The following is a 22,044-nucleotide window of genomic DNA, read 5'->3' as shown; positions in this document are numbered from 1 at the left end:
GGTCCTAAGAACCTCCAGTGACAGGGATCCCACGGCCTCCCTTGGCCACCGATTCCAGAGCTGAACTCCCCTGGGCGTTAGAGAGTTTTTCCTAATATCCAACCTCCATCTCTGTGGCTACAGGTAAAGCCCATTCCTGCTCGTTCTGCCTTGATCTCCCTCCTCCTTAGAAGGGCCTGAAACATGTTTGCAGCTTGTTCTCAGATCCCAACTCAGTCATCTCTCAAGACTAAACAAGTCCAGGTTTTTATCCTTCCCTCCCAGCTCAGGTTTTCTGAACCTTTGCTCATTTTTGCCCCTCTCCTCTAGACTCTCTTGAGTTTATCCCCATTGTAATCAAAGGTTGCCCCCCCCCACACCAATTCTGCACCTGAGACCTCGTAAGTTACAACTAAACCCGGGCTTGGTGCTAAATTTGGTGCTGCTTTTTGCTAAAGCCAAAAGGTGGATCCAGCGAATGAGGACCGTGTCGTTCGCTATTTTCTAACAATCCAAAAAACCAAAAAAATTAAGCCCCTGGATGAATGGCTGCTAAGCTACAGAACTCCGGAAATGGCTCGAAACATTTATTTAAGCAATTCTGTCGCCTAACGGCTGTTTATTCACAAGCTGAATTTTTTCACATTAGAAAACAGCAAGTTCCTTATTTGCACAATCATTTTTTCTGCTCGTGACTGGGGTCAAGCTGCCATTGAATGGAAATGGGAACGCAATTAAAAATGCACAAAACCCAAACTTTTAAAAACAGATCTTATAATTAGATAAAATGACCTTAAATGTGTCGGCAACATGAACTTACTTTGTCTTTAAGATCATTTTGTTTAATAAAAACCATTTTAAAAGGCAGGTTTTGTGCCTTTTTTAAACGAATTCCCTCTTAAAAGCAAACCATATTTTGATCAGAAGAATAAGTTTATCAAAATATGGCTTGTGTTTAAAATGGGATTAATTTAAAAAGGCACAAACCCAGCCTTTTAAAATGGTTTTTATTGGTTCAGTAGAATGACCTTGACTGTGATGCATAGTAAGACGACTGCAAAAGATGGTTTGCTTTTAAAAAACAGGAATGTGTTTCAAAAGGCACAAACCGGCCTTTTAAAATTGTTTTTATTAGTTAAATAAAATGACTTTCACTATACTGGAGCCATTAGAAGTCCAAGTACATTTATCAAACCAGAGTTTGCATTTAAAACGAATTGATCAGACAAAGGAAAGGTTACCTGGGGTTAGAGGGTTGAAGTAATTGGTTTTGGTCACCAAATCCTTCAAGATTTTTGCCCCAGCAGATTTTGTGCTTAGTTTTTTGTTCATACATTGGAAGAGGAAAAGAAGCGTTTCTGCTCGCTCAGCTCAGTGGCTTTCCTGACTTTGCTTTGCCAGAGCTGGAAGGAAAGAACCTTTTCTCTCTGCAGCTGCTGTTGAAAGTGGGGTTAACCCTTTAGCGAACTCCGGTGCCGGCCATTTCCAGCCGCTCGGTGGCTTTACTTTCTGTAAAATGTTGGTAGCAAGCGTGGACGGCTGCGCTGCTGTTTGAGTGGCGGTGATCAGAGGCGGTCAGGATCTCAAATCGGTTTGTTTTTTAAAAAAGAAAACTGGATTTGTCGTCCGTCAGAAAAATCCCATTTAAATTAAATTAAGCATTGGATATTAATAGTTAATCATTACCAATAAACAGTTGATTTTTATATCCATGGAGCAGTCCGACCTGCCCCTGTGGTCACTGATTCCAGGGGCTGGGGTCTCTGGAGTGGTGTGGTGTGTGTGTGTGTGGGGTCCCTGCTGGTGGTAGCTGGGTGGACAGGGGGCCCTAGCTTTTGGGAAGGGTGAACCCCACCTCGGGGTCAGGTTGGAATCAAGGCCCCTGCCATGGGGCAGCCAAGTGCATTGTGGGAACTGTGCTCCTTCCCCCAAAGAATCCAGCACAGATCAGTGAGGGGGAATGGGGGCCAAGGGGTCTGAGCCAGGGTGGAGGCAGGATACTGGGTTAGATGGGCCCATGGGTCTGATCTGGGGGAGGAAGATTGCAGGCTAGCTAGGTGATAGGTGCTGGTGCTGGGATACCAGGGTGGATGGGTCCAATCTAGGGCAGCAGGTGCTGTGGACGGGATACCAGGCTAGATGGGCAGATGCTCAGTGTGTGTGTGGGCGGGGAGGGCTGCAGTTCAGCTCAGTCCCCCACCTTCCTCCTGCTTGTCCTCCAAGCTGCCATCCCATGTAGGGGGACAATGGAACCACACTGAACTCCCCTGGCCGGCTCCCCCAGGAACACAGGGAGACAGGACACCCGTCTGTCAGCCCCTCATGGAGTATTTTCTCGTCCTGGGTCCGTGGGATGCAAACCAGGGAGGCGTCCCAAGGTGCGAGGGGAGAGCTGGGAATTGAAGCCGATTGGTTGATGTCTGTCCGGCTCCCTGTGTCCTATCGCTGCAGAGACGGGCCAGCTGAAAGCCACCATTACCTAGCCACGACTGCCATGGGAACTGGGCATCTGCTAACGCTCCCCCACCCCAGCAAGGGGAGGGGTGAGCAGTGCCTGGCCAATGGGAAACAGCGATATGGATAGAACCCAGGAGTCTTGCCCCCCTCTGCTCTAACCACTAGACACCACTCCCTTCCCACAGCCAGGGAGACAACCCAGGAGTCCTGCCTCCAACCCTCACTCTAGCCCTTCAACCCCACTTCCCTCCCACAGCTGGGGATAGAACCAGGAGTCCTGGCTCTAACCACTAGACCCCACTCCCCTCCCAGAGCCAGGGGTAGAACCCAGCAGTCCTGCTGCCACCTACACAAAAAGAGCAGCAAGGACTAGCTATGAACAGAAGCGAGTGGGCCAGTCTTGTTCCCTCCATGGCTGGTGCCCCTGGCCCGAGGGGGCTGGCTGAGGCTTTGCATTCTCCAGTACTTTCCAGACTGGGAGCACGGCGGGGGCGTCTGTATTTCTTTTGCTGCACTGAGAGGGTGGATGTAAGGCCTGAGGTACTGCAGGAGGCTGAGGGGGTGCGGAAGCCGCGGGGCAGAGCTTTGCTTTTAGTAGTAAAGTTCTTTGTCCCACCAGCCTGCGGAAAAGAATGAATAATACGGTGAGATTGCTGGAGCTGTGGAGGATCCCAGCATTAGAGCATGTCACCGAGGCAGCGATGCAGCCATCTCTGGGGAGGAGCAGCTGGGGAACAGCTGCATGTAACGCTGCATGTGTCGCTTGCCCAGGGCTGACATGCAGCCACCTCTGGGGTGGGACAGCCGGTGAACAGCCGCACCTGACACCAGACTGGGATGACTCAACTGTGCCAGAATACGCCTCAACCACCACACTATTGTACGACTGTACAAGGCCTCGTGCAGCAGTACTGAAAAACTCCAGTTTTGCTGGGCAATAACACAGTGGCAGACGGCCCAGAGGCGCAGTGCCAGAGGTGACGTTAGAAACGCAAGCCGAGCTGTTGACTAAAAGGCTGTTTTCCAGAGAAACCTGGGGAGTGGCCAAATCAGGTCCTCAGTGACAAAGGGCACCCAGCCACCCGAGCCTGCTGCAACCAAGGCTGAGGGGCCGTGACCTGGTTCTTAGGACAGTAGGAGGTGGCTCTTAGTTGAAACTGCTTTGCCGTGTGGGGACCAGCCTATAAAACGAAGGGGGAGCCGCCCCAGGGCACTCCTTCCCTCGCCCTGCCCTGCCCTCACTGCTGCAGGAGAAAGACAGAAAATCGGCTCTCGGCTCGGGTCCCGGCCTGAGAGCTGGTCAGCAATCTGCCGGGCAGAGAGCCCCAGATGCCATGCGAGTGGCTCTTTCACGTATCTCCTGCGGCTCTGTGCAGCACATGCTATTAAAACACGGCGTGATTGAATCTGCAGCACTATCGTCAACGACTCTGCTATCGTTTGTTGGGTTCGGCCTTCGGAAACTGCGTCTCTTTGTTTTCCTGGGGGCTGTTTCTCATTTTTATGCCTTGTTAATGTGGCCTCACGTAAAAGCCATCTCCCCGGCTTGTGAATCAGCTGGTTTTCGTGGTGTAGCTAAACCCCTGAGTTAAACGGAAGGGTTTGAATAACTGCGGGAAAGAAGCCGGCAAGCGGGTCCCTTAAAGCAGGGGGGTTTTCAACCTTTTTCCATTTGAAGACTCCATTTTAAATGGAAGCGTGGACCCCTTTGGAAATCTTAGACTCAGTCTGCGGACTCCCGGGGGTGCGCGGCCCACAGGTTGAAAACCTCTGTCTTAAAGGAATAATGGACTTAAAGAGTTTGTATTGTTGAGGAGGGGACTAGGCAGGGCAGGCCAGACATTTCTGGGGGGGAATCTAAGACCGGGAGTGTGTAGGGGTCACCCCACTGTATAACCCAGGCTGGGGAGAGCCGGGGGTGGCTGGCAGGCTGCTGTTACGCACACACACACCTGTGTGGTATGCAACCTGTTAGGCTGTTTGTGAGTGGCCCAGCTGGGAGCTACTTCAGCAAGGCATTAAAGGCACCCAGGGTTGCAGGGCAGGGGTGACACTGCGGCTCATTAGTCTGAGTTCTACCCTGATAGGTTATATTCGTGCGGTGCAGAGATGCAGCCACCTCTGGGGTGGGGCAGCTGCGGAACAGCTGCACATAATGCCGCATGGGGATGGCTTGCCGGACACTGAACTGCAGCCACCTCTGCAGCGGGGCAGCTGGGGAACAGCTGCTCGCGTGATCTCTCGGTTACTCACTTCCAGGGTGCCTGCGGACTCCCAGCTTTCGAATTTCATCATAGACGAAGATGAGGATGCCATAAGGTAACGGCACCAGCCACCACTGGAATCTGGAAAGGAGCCGGGAGAGAGACCTTAGCCATGGAGAACGAGACGGCAGCACCCGCTCAGCCAGAGCACTGGGCCTTTAGCCGTCACTAAGCCAGGTTGAGGAACCAACCCTGAACACAGGAGTGGCACAGGGCCCTCCAGGAGCGTCGGGGCCAGCCCTGGCTGCCTGGGGAGAGCCCCCACCCTGCCCCCTGCAGCACAGCGCCCCCTAGTGCCGCCCCTGGGGCATCGGCACCAGCCCTGTCTGCCAGGTGAGAGCCCCCATCCCGCCTCCTGCAGCACAGCGCCCCCTAGTGCCACCCTGGGGCATCGGGGCCGGCCCTGATTTCCTGGGGAGAGCCCCCTACCCTGACCCCTGCAGCACAGCGCCGCCTAGCGCCATGCTGGGGCACCGGGGCCAGCCCGGACTGCCAGGGGAGAGCCCCCACCCCGCCCACTGCAGCACAGCGCCCCCTAGTGCCGCCCCTGGGGCATCGGCACCAGCCCTGTCTGCCAGGGGAGAGCCCCCACCCCGCCCCCTGCAGCACAGCGCCCCCTAGTGCCACCCTGGGGCATCGGCACCAGCCCTGTCTGCCAGGGGAGAGCCCCCACCCCACCTCGTGCAGCACAGCGCCTCCTAGCGCCGCAGTGGGCTGAACCAGCAGGGCACATCCCAGCTCTCACCGTATGGGCATGAAGTTGAAGATGTTTGGCATGCCAGGGCAGTAGCATAGGAAGCAGCCCAGGCAGAGCTGGAACACGATGGCGATCACCAGGATTTTATTCCTGCCAGAGAAGCAGACCGTGAGCTTGGGCGAGGCCAGTGAACGGCAGCTGCCCCTGGCTAACGTGCTCTCCATGCAGCCGCCAGTGATACAGGGACACCCGAGACCAAACCCCCATCTTGTAGTGTCCTGGGAGGATGCTTGTGAATGACTTGCTTGGCACTGAGATGCAGCCACCTCTGGGGCACTGCATCTAGGGAACAGCTGCACAGCTGAAATGCAGCTGATTCTGGGGTGGGGCAGCTGGGGAACAACTGCACACAACTCTGCATCGAGATGGCTCATCCGGTGCTGAAATGCAGCCACCTCTGGGGTGGGGCAGCTGGGGAACAGCCGCACAATGACACCACCTAGGGATGGCTTGCCCGGCGCTGAGATGCAGCTGACTCTGGGGGAGGGGAGGCAGCCGAGAATGGATGCAGACCAACGGGTCACCCGGACTCCTGGGGTCTCTCCCCAGTGGCCTGTGGACTCCTTGCTCACCTGAAGAAGCCCTGCTGGAAGACGGAGAGACGGCGAGTCTTGCGGATGAGGACGTCCGAGATCTGACACATCTCGATGCTGATGAAGAAGACGGTGTAGCAGGTGTATTCCTGGTACAGGCGCTGCCCAAATGTCTGAGAGTGGGGACAGCGACCAGTCAGAGTCAGCCACCAGCACCATCCACGTGGGGAAAGACCCCGTGTCCCATTCCCCAATCCCCTGAGCCAGCCAGTCCCCTGGGCCCTGGGGCTAGATTGGAGCTGGCTCCCCCTAGAAGGGAAAGGTTGAGTCCCATTCCCCTAAGCCAGCCAGTCTCCTGCCCGTACACTGACATTCAAGAAGGACACACCCTAGTATCCCAGGCCTTGCTGACAACCTTCCCGCCCCGGGGAGAGGGCTGGACCCCACACACACTCAGATTCACAGTCCAGACCTCTACCACTGGAGCTAAAGTTGACAGAAGTCTCTCCAGTAGACTGGCAGCAGCAGCATGGCTGTTATCCTCTAGGTGGGGCTACTGGAGTCGCTCCATTCCCCAGCAGCAGCAGTATGGCTGTTATCCTCTAGGTGGGGCTACGGAGTTGCTCCATTCCCCAGCAGCAGCAGTATGGCTGTTATCCTCTAGGTGGGGCTACGGAGTTGCTCCATTCCCCAGCAGCAGCAGTATGGCTGTTATCCATTTAGGTGGCTCTAGTTGCTTCATTTCCCGGCATCAGCTGTTATCTCGGATAGCCCATCACTCACCCACTCCTGCCCATAGCTGTCCTGCAGGTCCTGGAGGTGGTCGTTCTCCCACTGGGCCCGCAGCCCCACGCAGAGCAGGGGGAACCAGCCCTCCTGGGCCATGGCCGTGAAGTAGTCCGTGAAGCCAGCGAAGGACTGGATGGCCCCTGGGCAGGTGGGGGGAGGGGAGGAAAAGCCATGAGGGTGGGATGCCCTCGGCACCCTGGGGACTTGGTGCTGCCCCCTGCTAGCTCCCAACAGAGAGGGATGGGGAGGCAGGGCCAGCTGTGGTTGGCTCCACCCACTTTTTCTATTGGGGAGGCAGGGCCAGAGGGGTTTGGCTCCACCCATGAGTTCTAGTGGGGAGGCGGGATGAGCTGTTTGGCTCCGCCCCTGAGGTCCAGCCCCACCTCCCATATGTCAGAGCCACCCCTTGGCCCCCCAAATCTGACCCAATGTCAGTCCCTCAAAGAGGGTTAATTTTAATGTGGAGAAGCCACCAGAACGAGAGGTTATTAAATGGTGAGCTATGAAAAAGGGGGGACAGAGGGTTTGAACTGGATCCTTCAGCTCCCTCACACTAACCATTAGACCCCACTCCCCTCCCAGAGCTGGGGACAGAACGCAGGAGTCCTGGCTCCCAGCCCCCTCTGCTCTAACCCACTAGGCCCCACTCCTGTCCCAGTGCTGGGGAGACAACCCAGGCGTCCTGCGGGGAACACACCAATCTGGAAGTAGGAGTACACAGCCAGGGCTTCGTTCACCAGCCGGTCACGTCGGGGGTTCCGGGGCTTCAGGTGCATGATGTCACTTTCGGCTTTCTCGTAGGCCAGGGACACCGAGGGGAACTAGCAGGGAGAAAGAGAGCGACTTGCAGGGCTGAGCTGAGGAACCCAGGTGTCCGGGAGAGCGCCCCCACCCACCTGCCTGCATCAAAGCACCCCCCTAGTGCTGTGTTGGGACATCAGCCGTGACTGCCAGGGGAGAGCCCCCACCCTGCTCCCTGAGGCACGGCAGCCCCTAACTCCATGCTGGGGCATCGGGGCCAGCCCTGACCGCCAGGGGAGAGCCCGCACCCGGCTGCCTGCAGCCCAGCGCCCCCTAGTGCCAGCCTGGGGCATCGGGGCCAGCCCTGACCACCAGGGGAGAGCCCGCACCCGGCTGCCTGCAGCCCAGCGCCCCCTAGTGCCAGCCTGGGGCATCGTGGCCAGCCCTGACCGCCAGGGGAGAGCCCGCACCCGGCTGCCTGCAGCCCAGCGCCCCCTAGTGCCAGCCTGGGGCATCGGGGCCAGCCCTGACCACCAGGGGAGAGCCCCCACCCCGCCCCCTGCAGCCCAGCGCCCCCTAGTGCCAGCCTGGGGCATCGGGGCCAGCCCTGACCAGCAGGGGAGAGCCCGCACCCGGCTGCCTGCAGCCCAGCGCCCCCTAGTGCCAGCCTGGGGCATCGGGGCCATCCCTGACCGCCAGGGGAGAGCCCGCACCCGGCTGCCTGCAGCCCAGCGCCCCCTAGTGCCAGCTTGGGGCATCGGGGCCAGCCCTGACCGCCAGGGGAGAGCCCGCACCCGGCTGCCTGCAGCCCAGCGCCCCCTAGTGCCAGCTTGGGGCATCGGGGCCAGCCCTGACCGCCAGGGGAGAGCCCGCACCCGGCTGCCTGCAGCCCAGCGCCCCCTAGTGCCAGCCTGGGGCATCGGGGCCAGCCCTGACCGCCAGGGGAGAGCCCGCACCCGGCTGCCGGCAGCCCAGCGCCCATACTCACGATGTCAGTGCAAAGCTCGATGAAGAGGATGGTGATGCAGCCCAGAGGCAGGGGGACGCTGACCGTGATGTAGATCAGATACGGGGTCAGCTCTGGGATGTTCTTGGTCAGGGTGTACGCGATGGATTTTTTCAGGTTGTCAAAAATCAGGCGGCCTGGGCAGGACATAGCTGTCAGAGCGCCCCCTGCTGGGGAGATGTCTGAACCTCCCTCCGGTACCCTCTGCCCCTGTCCTAGGGAGAGACCCCCTGCTTGGGAGATGCTCCCAGCTGCTCTCGAGGTCCCAGCCCCATTGTCAGTTCCCCCCACACCACGGGGAAAGTGCCCCCTGCTGGCCCCCAGGCTGCCTGGCCCATTTGGGGTCTAAGCCCCCTGCTCCATGGGCACCTTGCTCCACGCCGGTAACGATGGAAGCAAAATTGTCATCCAGCAGGATCATGTCAGCCGCGTTCTTAGCCGCATCAGAGCCGGCGATGCCCATGGCCACCCCAATATCAGCCTTCTTCAGAGCCGGGGAATCGTTCACCCCATCACCTGTCACGGCCACAATGGCGCCCTGTGGAGGGGAGACAGGCAGGTCATGGGGGTGAGGGACAAAGTGGAAGGGAGAGAGAACATCGGGGTATGGTGAGAAGAAAGAAAGAAAGAAAGAAAAAAGAGCCATAACAACAAAATAAAGTGAAGAACAATTAAGAAAAGAAAATATGTTAAAGCCAGAGAAAGCAAAGAAAAGAAAGAAAATGAAAAAGAACGGACGACGAAGAAAGCCAGAAACGCGGGACTGAGTGCAGGGCAATGGGCAGAGGGAGCGGGAGGGTTCGCTCCTGGGTGCCTCACCAGTTTCTGGCAGCTCTCTACGATGATCAGTTTCTGCTGGGGGGAGGTCCGGGCGAAGACCATCTCGGGATGCATCTTCAGGATCTCGACCAGCTCCTCGGTCTCCATGTCCTTCAGCTGCCCCCCGTTCACCACGCAGGCCCGGGCCTCCCTGGGGAGGGAGAGAGAGCGTCCGTTGCTGAGCCACCCCACACAGTGATCCCTGGCGAGCCGACCACACAGCACCCCCTGCAGCGAAACCCCACGCAATGCCCCTTGATGAGCCACCCTGCAGGACTCCTGGGTTCTATCCCTGGCTCTGGGAGGGGAGGGGAGGGGAGTCTAGTGGTTAGAGCGGGGGGGGGGCTGGGAGCCAGGACTCCTGGATTCTCTCCCGGCTTTGGGCAGGGCTCTCACCACTTGTTAACCTGCTCCACGGGGATGCGCATCCTGGCGGCGATGTCCTCCACCGTCTCGCTGCCCTCTGAGATGATGCCCACGCTGGCCGCAATCGCCTTGGCCGTGATGGGGTGGTCTCCAGTCACCATGATAACCTAGAAGTCGGGGCAGGGCATCAGCGCTCCAGGTGGCAGCATGAACTTCCCCAGGGCAGTGTCCCAGGCAAGGTGGGAGAGGGGACTTTGGAGCTGTGAGCTTCCCTGGGGCAGTGGCGCCATACCCGGATGCCAGCCGTGCGGCACTTCATGACGGCGTCAGGCACGGTGGCGCGGGGCGGGTCAATCATGGAGATGAGGCCGGCGAAGCAGAGCCCGCTGGTGGGGAAGTTCATATCCTCCGTGTCGAAGGCGAAGCCGTGTGGGAACTGCCCTGGGTCCAGGTACAGGTGGCAGAACCCTGCGGGGAACAGCGGGGCCAGGGCCCATGAGGGGTGGGGCACTGGGATCCCCTCCCCCCAGAACCCCAGTCCCATGTGCCCCATGCTTGGGGATCCCTCATCCCTCTTAGGCCTGGGAATTCCCTCTTTGATCAGCCCCTCTCCCCCCCACACCTTGGGCGGCCTCCTGTCTTGGCCCCATGAGTCCCATGCACAGACCCTCCCCACCTCAGTCCCACATGCCCCACACCCAGGGCACCTCCCGCTCCCTAAGGCCCCTCCAATCCATGCCCAGCACGCCCTCCCCCAGCCCCCCTCCACACCACTTACCCCACGTGCCCTCCCCCAGCCTCCCTCCACGCTCCCTTACCCAGCACACCTCCTCCGGCCCCCATTCATGCCCCCTTACCCCACACACCCTCCCCCAGCCCTCATCCACTCCCCCTTACCCCGCATGCCCTCCCCCAGCCCCCTTCCATGCCCCCTTACCCAGCACACGCTCTCCCAGACCCCCCAGATCCATGTACGCCGTCTGGAACGCCTCCTTCCACTGCTCGTCCAGGGGCAGTTCCTGCCCCTTGATCATGATGGTGGCGCAACGCTCCAGGATCCGCTCCGGGGCTCCCTTCATCACCAGCAGGTAACGGGGGTCCCGCGGGTCCTCCAGCTCATGGATGGACAGCTGTGAGGACAACAGGAGGATCAGGACTCCTGGGTTCTATCCCCAGCTCTGGGAGGGGGATGGGACCTAGTGGTTAGAGCAGGGGCCTTGGAGTCAGGCCACCTGGGTCCTATTCCCTCTCTGAGAGTCACTACATGAACTGGTAGCAGTAGAAGGCTCTTATCCTCCTAACTGGAGCTGAAGGCCTTGCAGGGCTAGGACGCAAACCCCTGCTGACCTGGAATTTGTTGGTGGAGTTGAAGGGGATTTCACAGGCTTTCTTGTAGCGCTCCCGGTACTCCATGACGTTCCCCAGCGTGATCTCGGAGAACTTCAACAGCGCCGTCTCTGAGGCATCTCCAATCACGATCCTCTGGAGAAGGGAGAATGGGTGAATGGAATCTGGACTCCCAAGCAGTGCTGAGATGCAGCCACCTCTGGGGTGGGGCAGCTGGGGACCAGCCGCACATAACACCACATGGGGATGACTCTCCCAGCGCTCAGATGCAGCCACCTCTGAGGCGGGGTAGCTTAGGAACAGCTGCACAGAGACACTACTGAACAGTTATGACAGAGAAAATAATGCCACATCTAAATGAAAGCGCATGTCGGAGGCACAGTGGAATTATCCTGAGCTGGAGCAGCAAGAGAGAAACACCCTGATTCTTGAGCCTAGTGTCCTGAGATCTTTTAATGACCAGCATGAGAGTGCCCCCTGCTAAGCCCCTTTCTCCCTGCGCCTCCCTGCAGCACAGCACCCACCAGGGGAGAGCACCCCCTGCTGAGCCCATTTTGTATATCAGATCTAAGTCCCTGTTAAACGATATGCGCTCAAGCTGTCTATGCTGCCCATCTCGTCTCTCCTGCACACTTGGCCGTACCTTGGGCACTGGCACGTTGTCCTGGCCTGATTTGAAAAAGGCTCGATTGCAGAGAGACACGATCTTGCACAGAGCTCGCCATGTCTCTGATGACTGATCGAAGCTCTGCCCTGAATGAGAAAGAGATTGATATAACAGCCGAGGAATTCCCTCTCCCACTTCCAACCTGAAATGTCCTAAAGCACTAGAGAAGCAGGGACGACTTCCTGGGTGCTGAGATGCAGCCCCCTTTGGGGAGGGAAAGCTGGGGAACCACCACACATAACACTGGACAGGGACGGCTCGCCTGGAGCTGAGATACAACCACCTATGTGGTGGGGCAGCTGTGGAACAGGGATGGCTCACCCAGTGCTGAGATGCAGCCACCTCTGGGGTGGGACAGTTGGGGAACCACCACACATAACACAGGATAGGGACAGCTCATTTGGCACTGAGATGCAGCCACCTCAGGATGGTAGCAGCTGGTTGAACAGAGTCCCATACCTGACTGGTCCTCTGTGGTGTCAGCCGTGTGAATCTGATTGTCGAACCAGAGATGGGAAACAGTCATGCGGTTCTGGGTCAGGGTACCCGTTTTGTCGGAGCAGATGACAGAGGTGGAGCCCAGAGTTTCCACTGCCTCTAGATTCTTCACCACACAGTTCTTTCGAGCCAGACGCTTGGCTGTGAGTGAGAGACAGACCTGCAGAGGGAGGGAAAGGAAGAAAGATCAGAGTCAGCATAAACAGCAAAGTGTATCCAGATCAGTCAGTAGGAATGCTGCACAAAATCTGGATTGAATCTAGTATGAAACTGGATCAGAGTCAGTCTAAATGTTGCACACAATCTGGACTGGATTCAATTTGAAACTGAATCAGAATTAATGTAAACAGTATTATGCAAACTCTATACTAGATGCAATAAGAGACTAGATCTGAGCTAATCTGAGCACTGTAGAAAACTCAAATTGGAGTGGAGATCATCTAAAAACAGCCTGAAACCTGGAATAGGGTCAGGGTAAACCCAGAGCAAATGCTGCACCCAATCTAGACCAGGGAGTCTCACAATAAATTCTTTGGTGGCCTCAGAGTGTGGCCGCGCTGAACATTTTTATTAAAATACTGAATTAACTTTAGGAAAAACAACTAAATCTGCACATAGACACAGCCAAATCCTTGTAATTTATTTATGTAGGATTTTTTTTTTTGCAGACTCAATAATAATCTCCAGTTCTCTAGTCTTTACTGGACCTAAACACACTAGAAACACAAATAAGGACCTTTGCACATTCTTGTCTCTTGTTGTTTCTTTTGGTGGTGGTTGCCTTTTAAAAAAAGACTTGCTAGCTAAGTAAGTCTGCTGCTGCAAAAAGTAATATTTGTATGTTTGTTAATATCAATTTCCACAACAAATTTACTCACCAGGGGGCAATTAAGCACTGGATGGGGAGGTGGGAAGGGGGACAGTGGGGGGGATGGGGCAGATGGCCAGGGAGCGAATGGCGGTCAGGGGAAGGGGGGGGCAGGTGGGGACTCACTGGTAGCCTGCTTCTCCGGTGTTTGTGGCTCCAGAGGGGGAAGGGACCAACCCAGTCACTGCCCAGGAGGCCATGGCCGCAAGAAAAGCCACTGGTGGCCACATTTGACAAACGCTGATCTAGACTGGATCTAACATGGAACTGAATAAGGAGTTGGTCCAAATACTGCAAAATCCGGACTGGATCTGGTGTGAGGCCAGACTGAAGTCCCGGAATACCGTCTGAAGGACTCTGAATCTGGATCCAATATGAAATTATCTTGGACTCAAACTATTTATAAAATCTGGACTGGATTCACTAACACCACATGGTATATAACGCAAAATCCATTGTTACACCAGATCGGAGTCAGTCTAAACACTACAAAACCTGAACCGGATCCAGAGTGAGACTGAAAACCTGGACTGGATCCAGACTGAGACCAGATTGGAGTAGGTCTAAACAATACATAAAACTTGAATTGGATCCACATTGAGACTGGATCGGAATCAGCCTAAATGCTGCACAAAACCTGGGCTGGATCTAGTACAAAACTGGTTCAAAGTCAGTCTAAACACTGCATTAAATCTGGTCTAGTTTCGGTGTGAGGCCGGATTGGCATCAGTGTGAAAACAACATAAAACATGGACTGGCTCCAGTACAAAGCGAGATAGGAGACAAACTATGTATAAAACCTGGACCGGATCTAGTGTGAGACTGGAGTGGAGTCAGGATGAACCTGAAAGAAAACCCGGACTGGATCAGTTGTGGGACTGGATTGGAGTCAGGGTGAAGCTGGCACAAAACCTGGACCAGGTCCCTTGTGAGTGCGGCTTGGAGTCAGGGCCCCGCCACGGCTGGTCAAGGTGGACTCACCGTGACAGTGGCCAGCAGGCCCTCGGGCACATAGGCCACCACAATGGCCATGAAGAAGACCATGGCCTTGAGGAAGGGGTAGCCGATCACCATGGCGACAATGAAGAAGGTGCCCCCGAAGAAGATGGCCAGGCCGGCGATGATATCCACAAAGTGCTCGATCTCGATGGCAATGGGCGTCTTCTCGTTCTCCACGCCCGAGGCCAGGCTGGCGATGCGCCCGATGATGGTGCGGTCTCCGGTGTTAACGATGATGCCGGTGGCAGTGCCTGATGGGGAGGAGAGATGGAGCTGAGATGACTACACAATGACTGGTGTGGCCTCGGCCACAAAGGAGCCAAGGGACGGCTCTCCGGCGCTGAGATGCAGCCATCTCTGGGGTGGGGCAGCTGGGGAACAACCTCACAGCAACATTGCGCAATGATTCAGGACAAGATGTGAAGGAGAATCTTGTATCCAGTTGAAACCACAGGAGGGAATTTAGAGAGAGTGTCCACCACCGAGCCACCCCACATTCCACCCATGAACGGGACCAGCCCTAACTGGCCCCAGTGCCCCAGCATGGCACTAGGAGGCGCTGTGATGCAGGGGGCAGGGTGGGGGCTCTCCCCTGGCAGGCAGGGCTGGTCCCAATGCCCCTGGGTGGCACTAGGGGGTGCTGTGCTGCAGGGAGTGGAGTGGGGGCTCTCCCCTGGCAGCCCTAACTGTCAGGGGAGAGCCCCCACCCTGCCTCCTGCAGCACAGCACCCCCTAGCGCCATGCTGGGGCATTGGGGCCAGCCCTGATGGCCAGGGTAGTGTCCCCTTTTGAGTCATCCCCCAGCCAGGTCTCCCCTCCATGCGCCAATGGGGCCCTTCCCTGCTGGCACCTTCCAGGCACATGGTGGAGAAGAAGGCGATGTTCCGGGTCTCCAGGGGGCTCTCGTGGGTGCACTCGGGGGCTCTCGTCTGGGGTTCGGACTCCCCTGTCAGAGACGAATTATCCACCTGGAAGAGAGAGCCCAGTGGGTCAGTGCCACCCTGCATCCCCCCAACTCGCCCCGGCTTGGAGGCCTCTGGCATGGATGGGAGGCTGTGGCGTGGTGGGTGAGGGAGCAGGCCCAGGAGTGGGGGCTAGATCAATGGGTGTCCAGTTAGGAGGCAGCAACACACACACACACACACCCTATGTTCCCCCATCCTGAGCTAACGCAGCCCCTCGCACCTTGCAGCCCTGTGCTGTGATGATCCGGATGTCGGCCGGGACCCTGTCCCCGCCCTTGATCTCCACCAGGTCACCCACCACCAGCTGGTTGGCATTGATCTGGAATTTGTCCCCGTCCCGAATCACCGTGGCTTGCTAGGAGAGTGAGAAGAGTCAGTGTTAACCTTGGAGCTATGGCCACACGGGGACACCGCACGGGGATGGCTCGCCCGGTGCTGAGATGCAGCCACCTCTGGGGTGGGGCACAGCTGCACATAACACCGCACAGTGACAACTTTCCCAGGGCTGAGATGCAGCTGGGTTGGGGCAGCTGGGGAACAGCAGCACATAGGTATGGCTCTGCTTTAAGCACTCCCCTCTCAGAGCTAGGGATAGAACTCAGGAGCCCTGGCTTCTAGCCCCTCCTCCCTGCTCTAACCACTAGACCCCTCCTCCCAGTACAATGACTGAGGTATCCATGGCCTGGGTTCCTCTCCCACCCTAGTCCTTACCTGTGGCACGAGATTCTTGAAGCTGGCGATGATGTTGGTGCTCTTGAACTCCTGGTAGTAGCCAAAGCAGCCGGTTACGACCACGACGGCGATGAGGGCAATAGCCAGGTACAGCTGCCCCGGGAGAGGGTATAGGGAGAAAGATTATTACTCATCCCCTGGCCGTGCAGCGTCCCCTGCTTTGCCAAGCTGCCCAAGTCTGCAGAGAGCCTGGGACAACCCACTTCCCTCCCAGAGCTGGGGAGAGAACCCAGGAGTCCTGTCTCCCAGCCTCCTCCCCGCACACTTTAACCACTAGACTCTGTTCCCTTACTAGATGCAGGGATAGAACCCAGGAGTCCTGGCTCCCAGCCCCCCTTGGTGTAACCCACTAGACCCCACTCCCTTCCCGGAGCCAGGGATGGAACCCAGGCGTCCTGACCCCTCCTGCCCCCGTGGTGTACCCACGTTATCTGCGCTGGTTAGGTCTCCTTGGCCGCACTGGATGCCGAAGGCTATGAGGCAGATGGCAGCGGCCACCCACATCAGGCACTGCAGCCCCCCGGCCAGCTGGCGGGCGAATTTGACATATTCAGGGGTCCCCTTGGGGGGTTTGAGCTCGTTGGGGCCATCTCGGAGCAAGATCTCTCCTGCCACTGTGCTGTTCATGCCCTGGATGCAGATAGAGAGAGTGTCCCATGTTAGGTGGAGGCACCCCTATGCTATGTGGAGGCGTGGCTATAATATAGGGGTGAAGCTACAGCACAGGGCAGGGCTATTAGGTGGAGGTGGAGCTTCAATAAAGGTGGGGGGCTGAGTGTATCTAGGCTCTCCAGAATCGCCTTTGTCCACCCACTTTGCTGTCTATAGCTTCCTCAGTTTCCTCTCCAAAGATCCACATGCACCCAGGGCTGGATGGAGACCCAAAGCCCCAGCTCCTGGAGTCAGGTGAATGCCGCAGGATCTCAGCTTTCATTAAAAAAAATTAAGCCAGGTTCTAGCTCTTGTGGTGGGGGAGAAAAGTTCTGAAATGTGCCTGATGCCTGCCTGAGTTTGCAGAGAGCCTGAGCTGATTGCTCAGCAAGGGCTGAAAACAGCACTCTTTATGGCAGTCTTCCTCCCCTTGGCTGGTGTCCCTCTCACCACAACTGGGGCACTGCCCTCAGGAAATTCACAGCTCTGGAGATGCCCTCCAAACCTGGCTGGGGCACTGCTTAGAGGAAGCTCACAACTCTGGGGACAAGTCAGAGACTGTTTGAATACATGAGGAATTGAAGGAGGAGCCTCCAGCCCAAAAAGAAGTGGCTCCCAAAGCCCAGTGAGGATGGGCTACCACGTAGAGGGCACGGTCACCTTTGGGGGGGTGGGGCCACTGCCAGAGAAGGTGTGCTGTACTCTAGCCCCTGGGATGTAGTGGAGCAGTAAACGGCACCCGGAGCTGGGTTGAGAGGCACAGACCTACCCGGCCTCCATCTCGGGGGCCCTTACCTTGGTCACGTTGGTTTGGTACTTCAGCTCCAGGTCTTCCACCGAGAGCTGATGATCGTCCTGGAGGAGAGAAGGGATCCCAGAGTGGGTGAACAGGCTGCCCCAAGCATGACTGATGCTGTCTGGGTCTGCTGAAAGTCTGAGCCCATCGCTGGGAGGAGGGGAGCTGCTCCCAGTGTGACTGACGCAGTGACGCTGCCTGAGTCTCCTGTGAGCCTGAGCTCATTGCTGGGAGATGGGGCAGCTGCCCCTAGTGTGATAGACACAGCGATGCTGCCTGGGTCTGCTGAGAGCCTGAGCTCATTGCTGGGAGTGGGGAGAGCTTCCCCTAGTATGACTGATGCAGTGACACTGCCTGGATCTGCCGAGAGCCTGAGCTCGTCGCTGGGAGAGGGGGAGCTGCCCCAGTGTGACAGACACAGCGACGCTGCCTGGGTCTGCCGAGAGCCTGAGCTCGTCGCTGGGAGAGGGGGAGCTGCCCCAGTGTGACAGACACAGTGACGCTGCCTGGGTCTGCTGAGAGCCTGAGCTCGTCGCTGGGAGAGGGGGGAGCTTCCCCTAGTATGACTGATGCAGCGACACTGCCTGGGTCTACCGAGAGCCTGCGCTTGTCACTGGGAGACAGGGGAGCTGCCCCAGTGTGACAGACACAGTGACACTGCCTGGGTCTGCTGAGAGCCTGAGCTTGTCACTGGGAGACGGGGGAGCTGCCCTCAGTGTGACAGACACAGCGATGCTGCCTGGGTCTCCCAAGAGCCTGAGCTCGTCACTGGGAGATGGGGCAGCTGCCCCAGTGTGACAGACACAGCGATGCTGCCTGGGTCTGCCGAGAGCCTGAGCTCGTTGCTGGGAGAGGGGGAGCTGCCCCCAGTGTGACAGACACAGCGACGCTGCCTGGGTCTGCTGAGAGCCTGACCCTATTGCTCTGAGATGAGGGTTTTCTACAGCTGCCGCTAGCTCCCCACAGAAGCTAACAGCTCTACTACTACTGTCGGCTGCTTGAGCAACAGAGCTTTGTGCAAGGCCCACAGCCGAGTCTTGCAAGTGACCTCAGTCCGGCTGCCCCCACTCACCACGTCCATCTCTTTCTTCATGCTCTCCAGCTTCTCTTTCTTCTTCGCCGCCTTGTTCGTCTTCTTCTTCTTGATCTTCACGTCCATGGCACCGTTGCCCTGCTTCTCCATCTCCACCGAGTACATCTCGTACTGGTCCTGTGGAGAGGAGAACAGCCCTACTGCTGCTGGCCTTTGGGGGAGCTGCTCCCTGAGCTCGGCAAGTAGAGGGCTGTGCTGAAGGGACCCAGCTGGGTCTCTGCAAGATAACAGCCCTACTACTGCTGCCAGTAGGTGATAAGGAGTCTCAATGCTGGGGTAGTCAGCTCAGCCACCCTGGGTTCTCTCCCCAGCTCTGGGAGGGGAGGGAGGTCTAGTGGTTAGAGCAGGGGGCAGTGGCTGGGAGTCAGGACTCCTGGGTTCTCTCCCCAGCTCTGGGAGGGGAGGGGGGTCTAGTGGTTAGAGCAAAGAGGGCTGGAAGCCAGGACTCCTGGGTCCTATAGCACTGGTTCAGATGAGTTCACATCCCTTTGTTCTTCCTCAGACCCTGCATCCAAGGGGTTTGCTGGGGCTCTTAGCACAGGAGGAGTGGTGCCGTTCACTTCCTCCTCTCGTTGACAGCTGTTCTCTAAGCTATCAAAAGGCTGGTGCAAAAGGGAGAGCGCCCCCTGTTGAGCCAGGGTCCTACAGCAAAGCACCCCCGGGGCATCGGGGCCAGCCCTGCCTGCCGGGGCCATGGATTCCTTGGCTGCAGATCCTCTGGCTGTGAGATGGCCAGTCATGTGGGAGCGTCACAGCTGGGCCAATTGTTCCTTGCACGGCCCCTAGGGGGCGCCATTTATCCAACTCAATTACCCTCCCCCCCCCGCCACCTTCAATTGGAAAGTCAAAGAACAAAACAGCTGTGAAATTAACCAGGTGCGACTTCAAAATCCTCTATGCATCCCCCCTCCCCCATATACACCTTCTATCCTCCCATCGCCCCCAATACACACCTTCTATCCACCCATCCCCCCTATACACACCTTATCCACCCATCCCACACCTACTCCCCCACTTACCTCTTCTATCCACCCATCCCCACATATCCTCTATCCACCCATCCCCATACACACCTTCTATCCACCCATCCCCACATACCCCTTATAACCATCCCGCCTATACACCCCTTCTATCCACCCATCCCCACGTACCCCTTCTAACCATCCCCCTATACACCTCCTCTATCCACCCATCCCCACGTACCCCCTCTATCCACCCATCTCCATACATACCTTCTATCCATCCAGATCCATGTACACCCTCCATCCATCCACCCCATACACACCTTCTATCCACCCATCCCCACGTACCCCTTATATCCATCCCCCCTATACACACCCTCTATTCACTCATCCCCACATACCCCCTCTATCCATCCATCCCCATACCCAGTCATCTAACTATTCATCCACTCACCCTCCTATACTCCCTCTATCTACCCATTCATCCCCATATACTCCCCCTCTATCTACCCATCCATCTAGCCATCCATCCCCATATACCCTGTCTATCTATCTATCTGGCCCTGAACACACTCTCTATTTATCAACCTATCCACAAGGACACCCAGCACCTTGGTGTCTGGCCCCTTCCCACGGTAGAGAATCAGAGCCGGGCCCTTACCGCTTTCCCCATCCTGGCTCTCTGGGCACCCAGGCAGGCGGGACACACTGGGGACGGGGGCCGCACTGGCAGAGGGGTGGCAGCACACCTAGTGCTGGCAGTCCAGCCCGGGCAAGCACTCGTGTCCGTCACGGAGCCTTTTATACTGTCCCCGGGGACCTTCCCCGCCCACTGCGGACGCTGCGGTGCCATAGCCGGGCCCCCGTTTTGCGTGAGCCTTGAAGTCACAGACCAGGAGCCGATAACCTCGGCAGGTGGAGAACAAAACACTGCGATCACCTTGGGATGACCCCCCAGGGAGCCAACATGCCTGATGCTGGTGAGGACCAGCAAGGTGACACCCCCAGCTTGGGAGAAAGGGACACAGCCCTCCAGCACGGGGTCTGGGAGCCAGGACTCCTGGGATCTCTCTCCAGCTGTGGGAGGGGAGTGGGATCTAGTGGTTAGAGCGGGGTGGGGCTAGAAGCCAGGACTCCTGGGTTCTAACACTGGCTCTGGGAGGGGAATGGGGTCGAGTGGTTAGAGGGGTGTGGGCTGGGAGCCAGAAGTCTCTCTACACTGTAGGAGCACAGAACGTGGGGGAAGGAGCTAGTTCTGGGGATAAATAAGAGTAAAGAGATTTTGAAAATCATAGTTGAGTTCAGGTCATGAACAAGTGACAAGAGATCAGGGGCCCAGATCCCAGCTGGGGTGAATGGGTTGTGGTGCCACTGGAGTCAGTGGGCCAGCTGGGGTCACGGGCAGCACTGGGTTACTCCTGCTCTTTGCAGTGGAGGATCTGGCTCGCATGTGACTTCTCAGTTTTCTCTGGGTCGCTGACCTTAGGGACAAGCATTTGATTCTGCAGCAGAGAATATCAGGGGTGCTGGAGCAATGTGTATGGGGGGGAGGGGGGCTGAGAGCCATTGAACCAAACTGCAAATCCTAGATGTGATGAAAACTACTTCAAGCCAGGGGGTGCAGCAGTACCCCGAGTTCCAGCACCTCTGCAGAATGTGCCTCCAGAGGCGAACTGGCCTAGCGGTTAAGGTGGCGGATGGGTATTCAGGAGACCTCGGTTCAATGACCAGGGCTGCCATAGCCTGCTGGGTGACCTTGGACAAGTCACTGCAGAGCTCTGTGCCTTAGTTTCCCCACCTAAAAAATTGGGAAGACGAATCCTGCCTGTGTCTAGTTACACTGTGACCTGGGCAGGGCCTGTCTCTGGCTGTGTCTGGGCAGCGCCTGGCACAAGGAGGCCCTGATCTCAGCTGGTGCAGGGCCTGTCTCTGGCTGTGTCTGGGCAGCTCCTGGCACAGAGGGTGCTGGGCCCAGTCTGTGCTATATATACCTACAGGTCTCTCTCTCCCTTGGGCAGCACAAACAAGGTGGGTGTTTCCCTTCCGCTTCTTCCGTGTTGTTGTCTGCAGCTGGCCCCCCTGCTCTAACTACTAGCTCCCACTATCCTGAGCTGTGATAGAACCCAGGAGTCCTGGCTCCCCCCCCGCTCTAACCACTAGTCCCCCCTCCCCTCCCCTCCCCGGGATAGAACCCAGGAGTCCTGGAGCTCAGCTCCCCCTGCTCTAACCACTAGTCATCACTCCCCTCCCCGAGCCAGGGTTCCTTACTCTCCAGTGGTTCCCCGCCACACTGTGGCCCAGGCTGGCACTGCCTCGGCAGGTTCCCATAACTAACCTTGCAGGGCCCTTGGCCTGATACAGCCTCTTTGTCCCAGCTGCGTGTGACTGTCCCGGGTGCAGCAATACCACCCCCCTCCCAACCCTTATCATGGCTGGGTTATCGGGCAGGCAGGGAGATTGCGGGCAGTGGGGAGGGAGGGATGGGCTGCAGGCTCCTCACAGACTGGCACGCACATACAGTGACACACACATGCACAGTGACACACACACTTACTGACATAAGGACATGCACTGATGCACACACACGCTGACATGCACATGCACTGACACACCTGAACTGACACACACACTGATGCATATACACACACTGAAACACACATGCTCTGACACACGCACACAGGTGACACACATGCACTGGCACACACACTGACACGAGTCCTGGGATCTATCCTAGCTCTGGGAGAGGAGTGGGGTC

General features: G+C 57.3%; 1 protein-coding gene across 1 annotated transcript; it reads right to left on the bottom strand.

Annotated features, from left to right (window-relative positions):
• Positions 1 to 2,914: 2,914 nt before the first annotated feature.
• ATP4A (ATPase H+/K+ transporting subunit alpha) lies at positions 2,915 to 19,962 on the bottom strand. The gene is made up of 23 exons (XM_050930141.1): positions 19,951 to 19,962; positions 18,307 to 18,444; positions 17,234 to 17,293; positions 16,214 to 16,417; positions 15,767 to 15,880; positions 15,276 to 15,410; positions 14,941 to 15,058; positions 14,073 to 14,341; positions 12,185 to 12,383; positions 11,702 to 11,811; positions 11,059 to 11,193; positions 10,649 to 10,841; positions 10,004 to 10,179; positions 9,742 to 9,878; positions 9,346 to 9,496; positions 8,896 to 9,064; positions 8,509 to 8,663; positions 7,477 to 7,600; positions 6,774 to 6,919; positions 6,030 to 6,163; positions 5,446 to 5,547; positions 4,690 to 4,781; positions 2,915 to 3,056 (listed from the first exon to the last, which is right to left on the bottom strand). Exons 1-23 carry the CDS (start codon positions 19,960 to 19,962, stop codon positions 3,028 to 3,030), a joined length of 3,102 nt encoding a protein of 1,033 aa, XP_050786098.1. The 3' UTR covers positions 2,915 to 3,027.
• Between the last annotated feature and the right edge of the window lie 2,082 nt (positions 19,963 to 22,044).

This window comes from Gopherus flavomarginatus, chromosome 20 (assembly GCF_025201925.1).
Source record: "Gopherus flavomarginatus isolate rGopFla2 chromosome 20, rGopFla2.mat.asm, whole genome shotgun sequence".
NCBI classification, from domain to species: domain Eukaryota; kingdom Metazoa; phylum Chordata; order Testudines; family Testudinidae; genus Gopherus; species Gopherus flavomarginatus.
This window is presented reverse-complemented; position numbering and strand designations above follow the sequence as displayed.

Excerpts from the sequence above, each read along its gene's own strand:
- ATP4A (XM_050930141.1), bottom strand. Across the intron at positions 15,059-15,275 it reads TCACAGCACAGGGCTGCAAG|GTGGATAATTCGTCTCTGAC; the intron begins GTGCGAGGGGCT and ends TCTCTCTTCCAG. Across the intron at positions 9,065-9,345 it reads TAGAGAGCTGCCAGAAACTG|GGCGCCATTGTGGCCGTGAC; the intron begins GTGAGGCACCCA and ends TCCCCTCCACAG.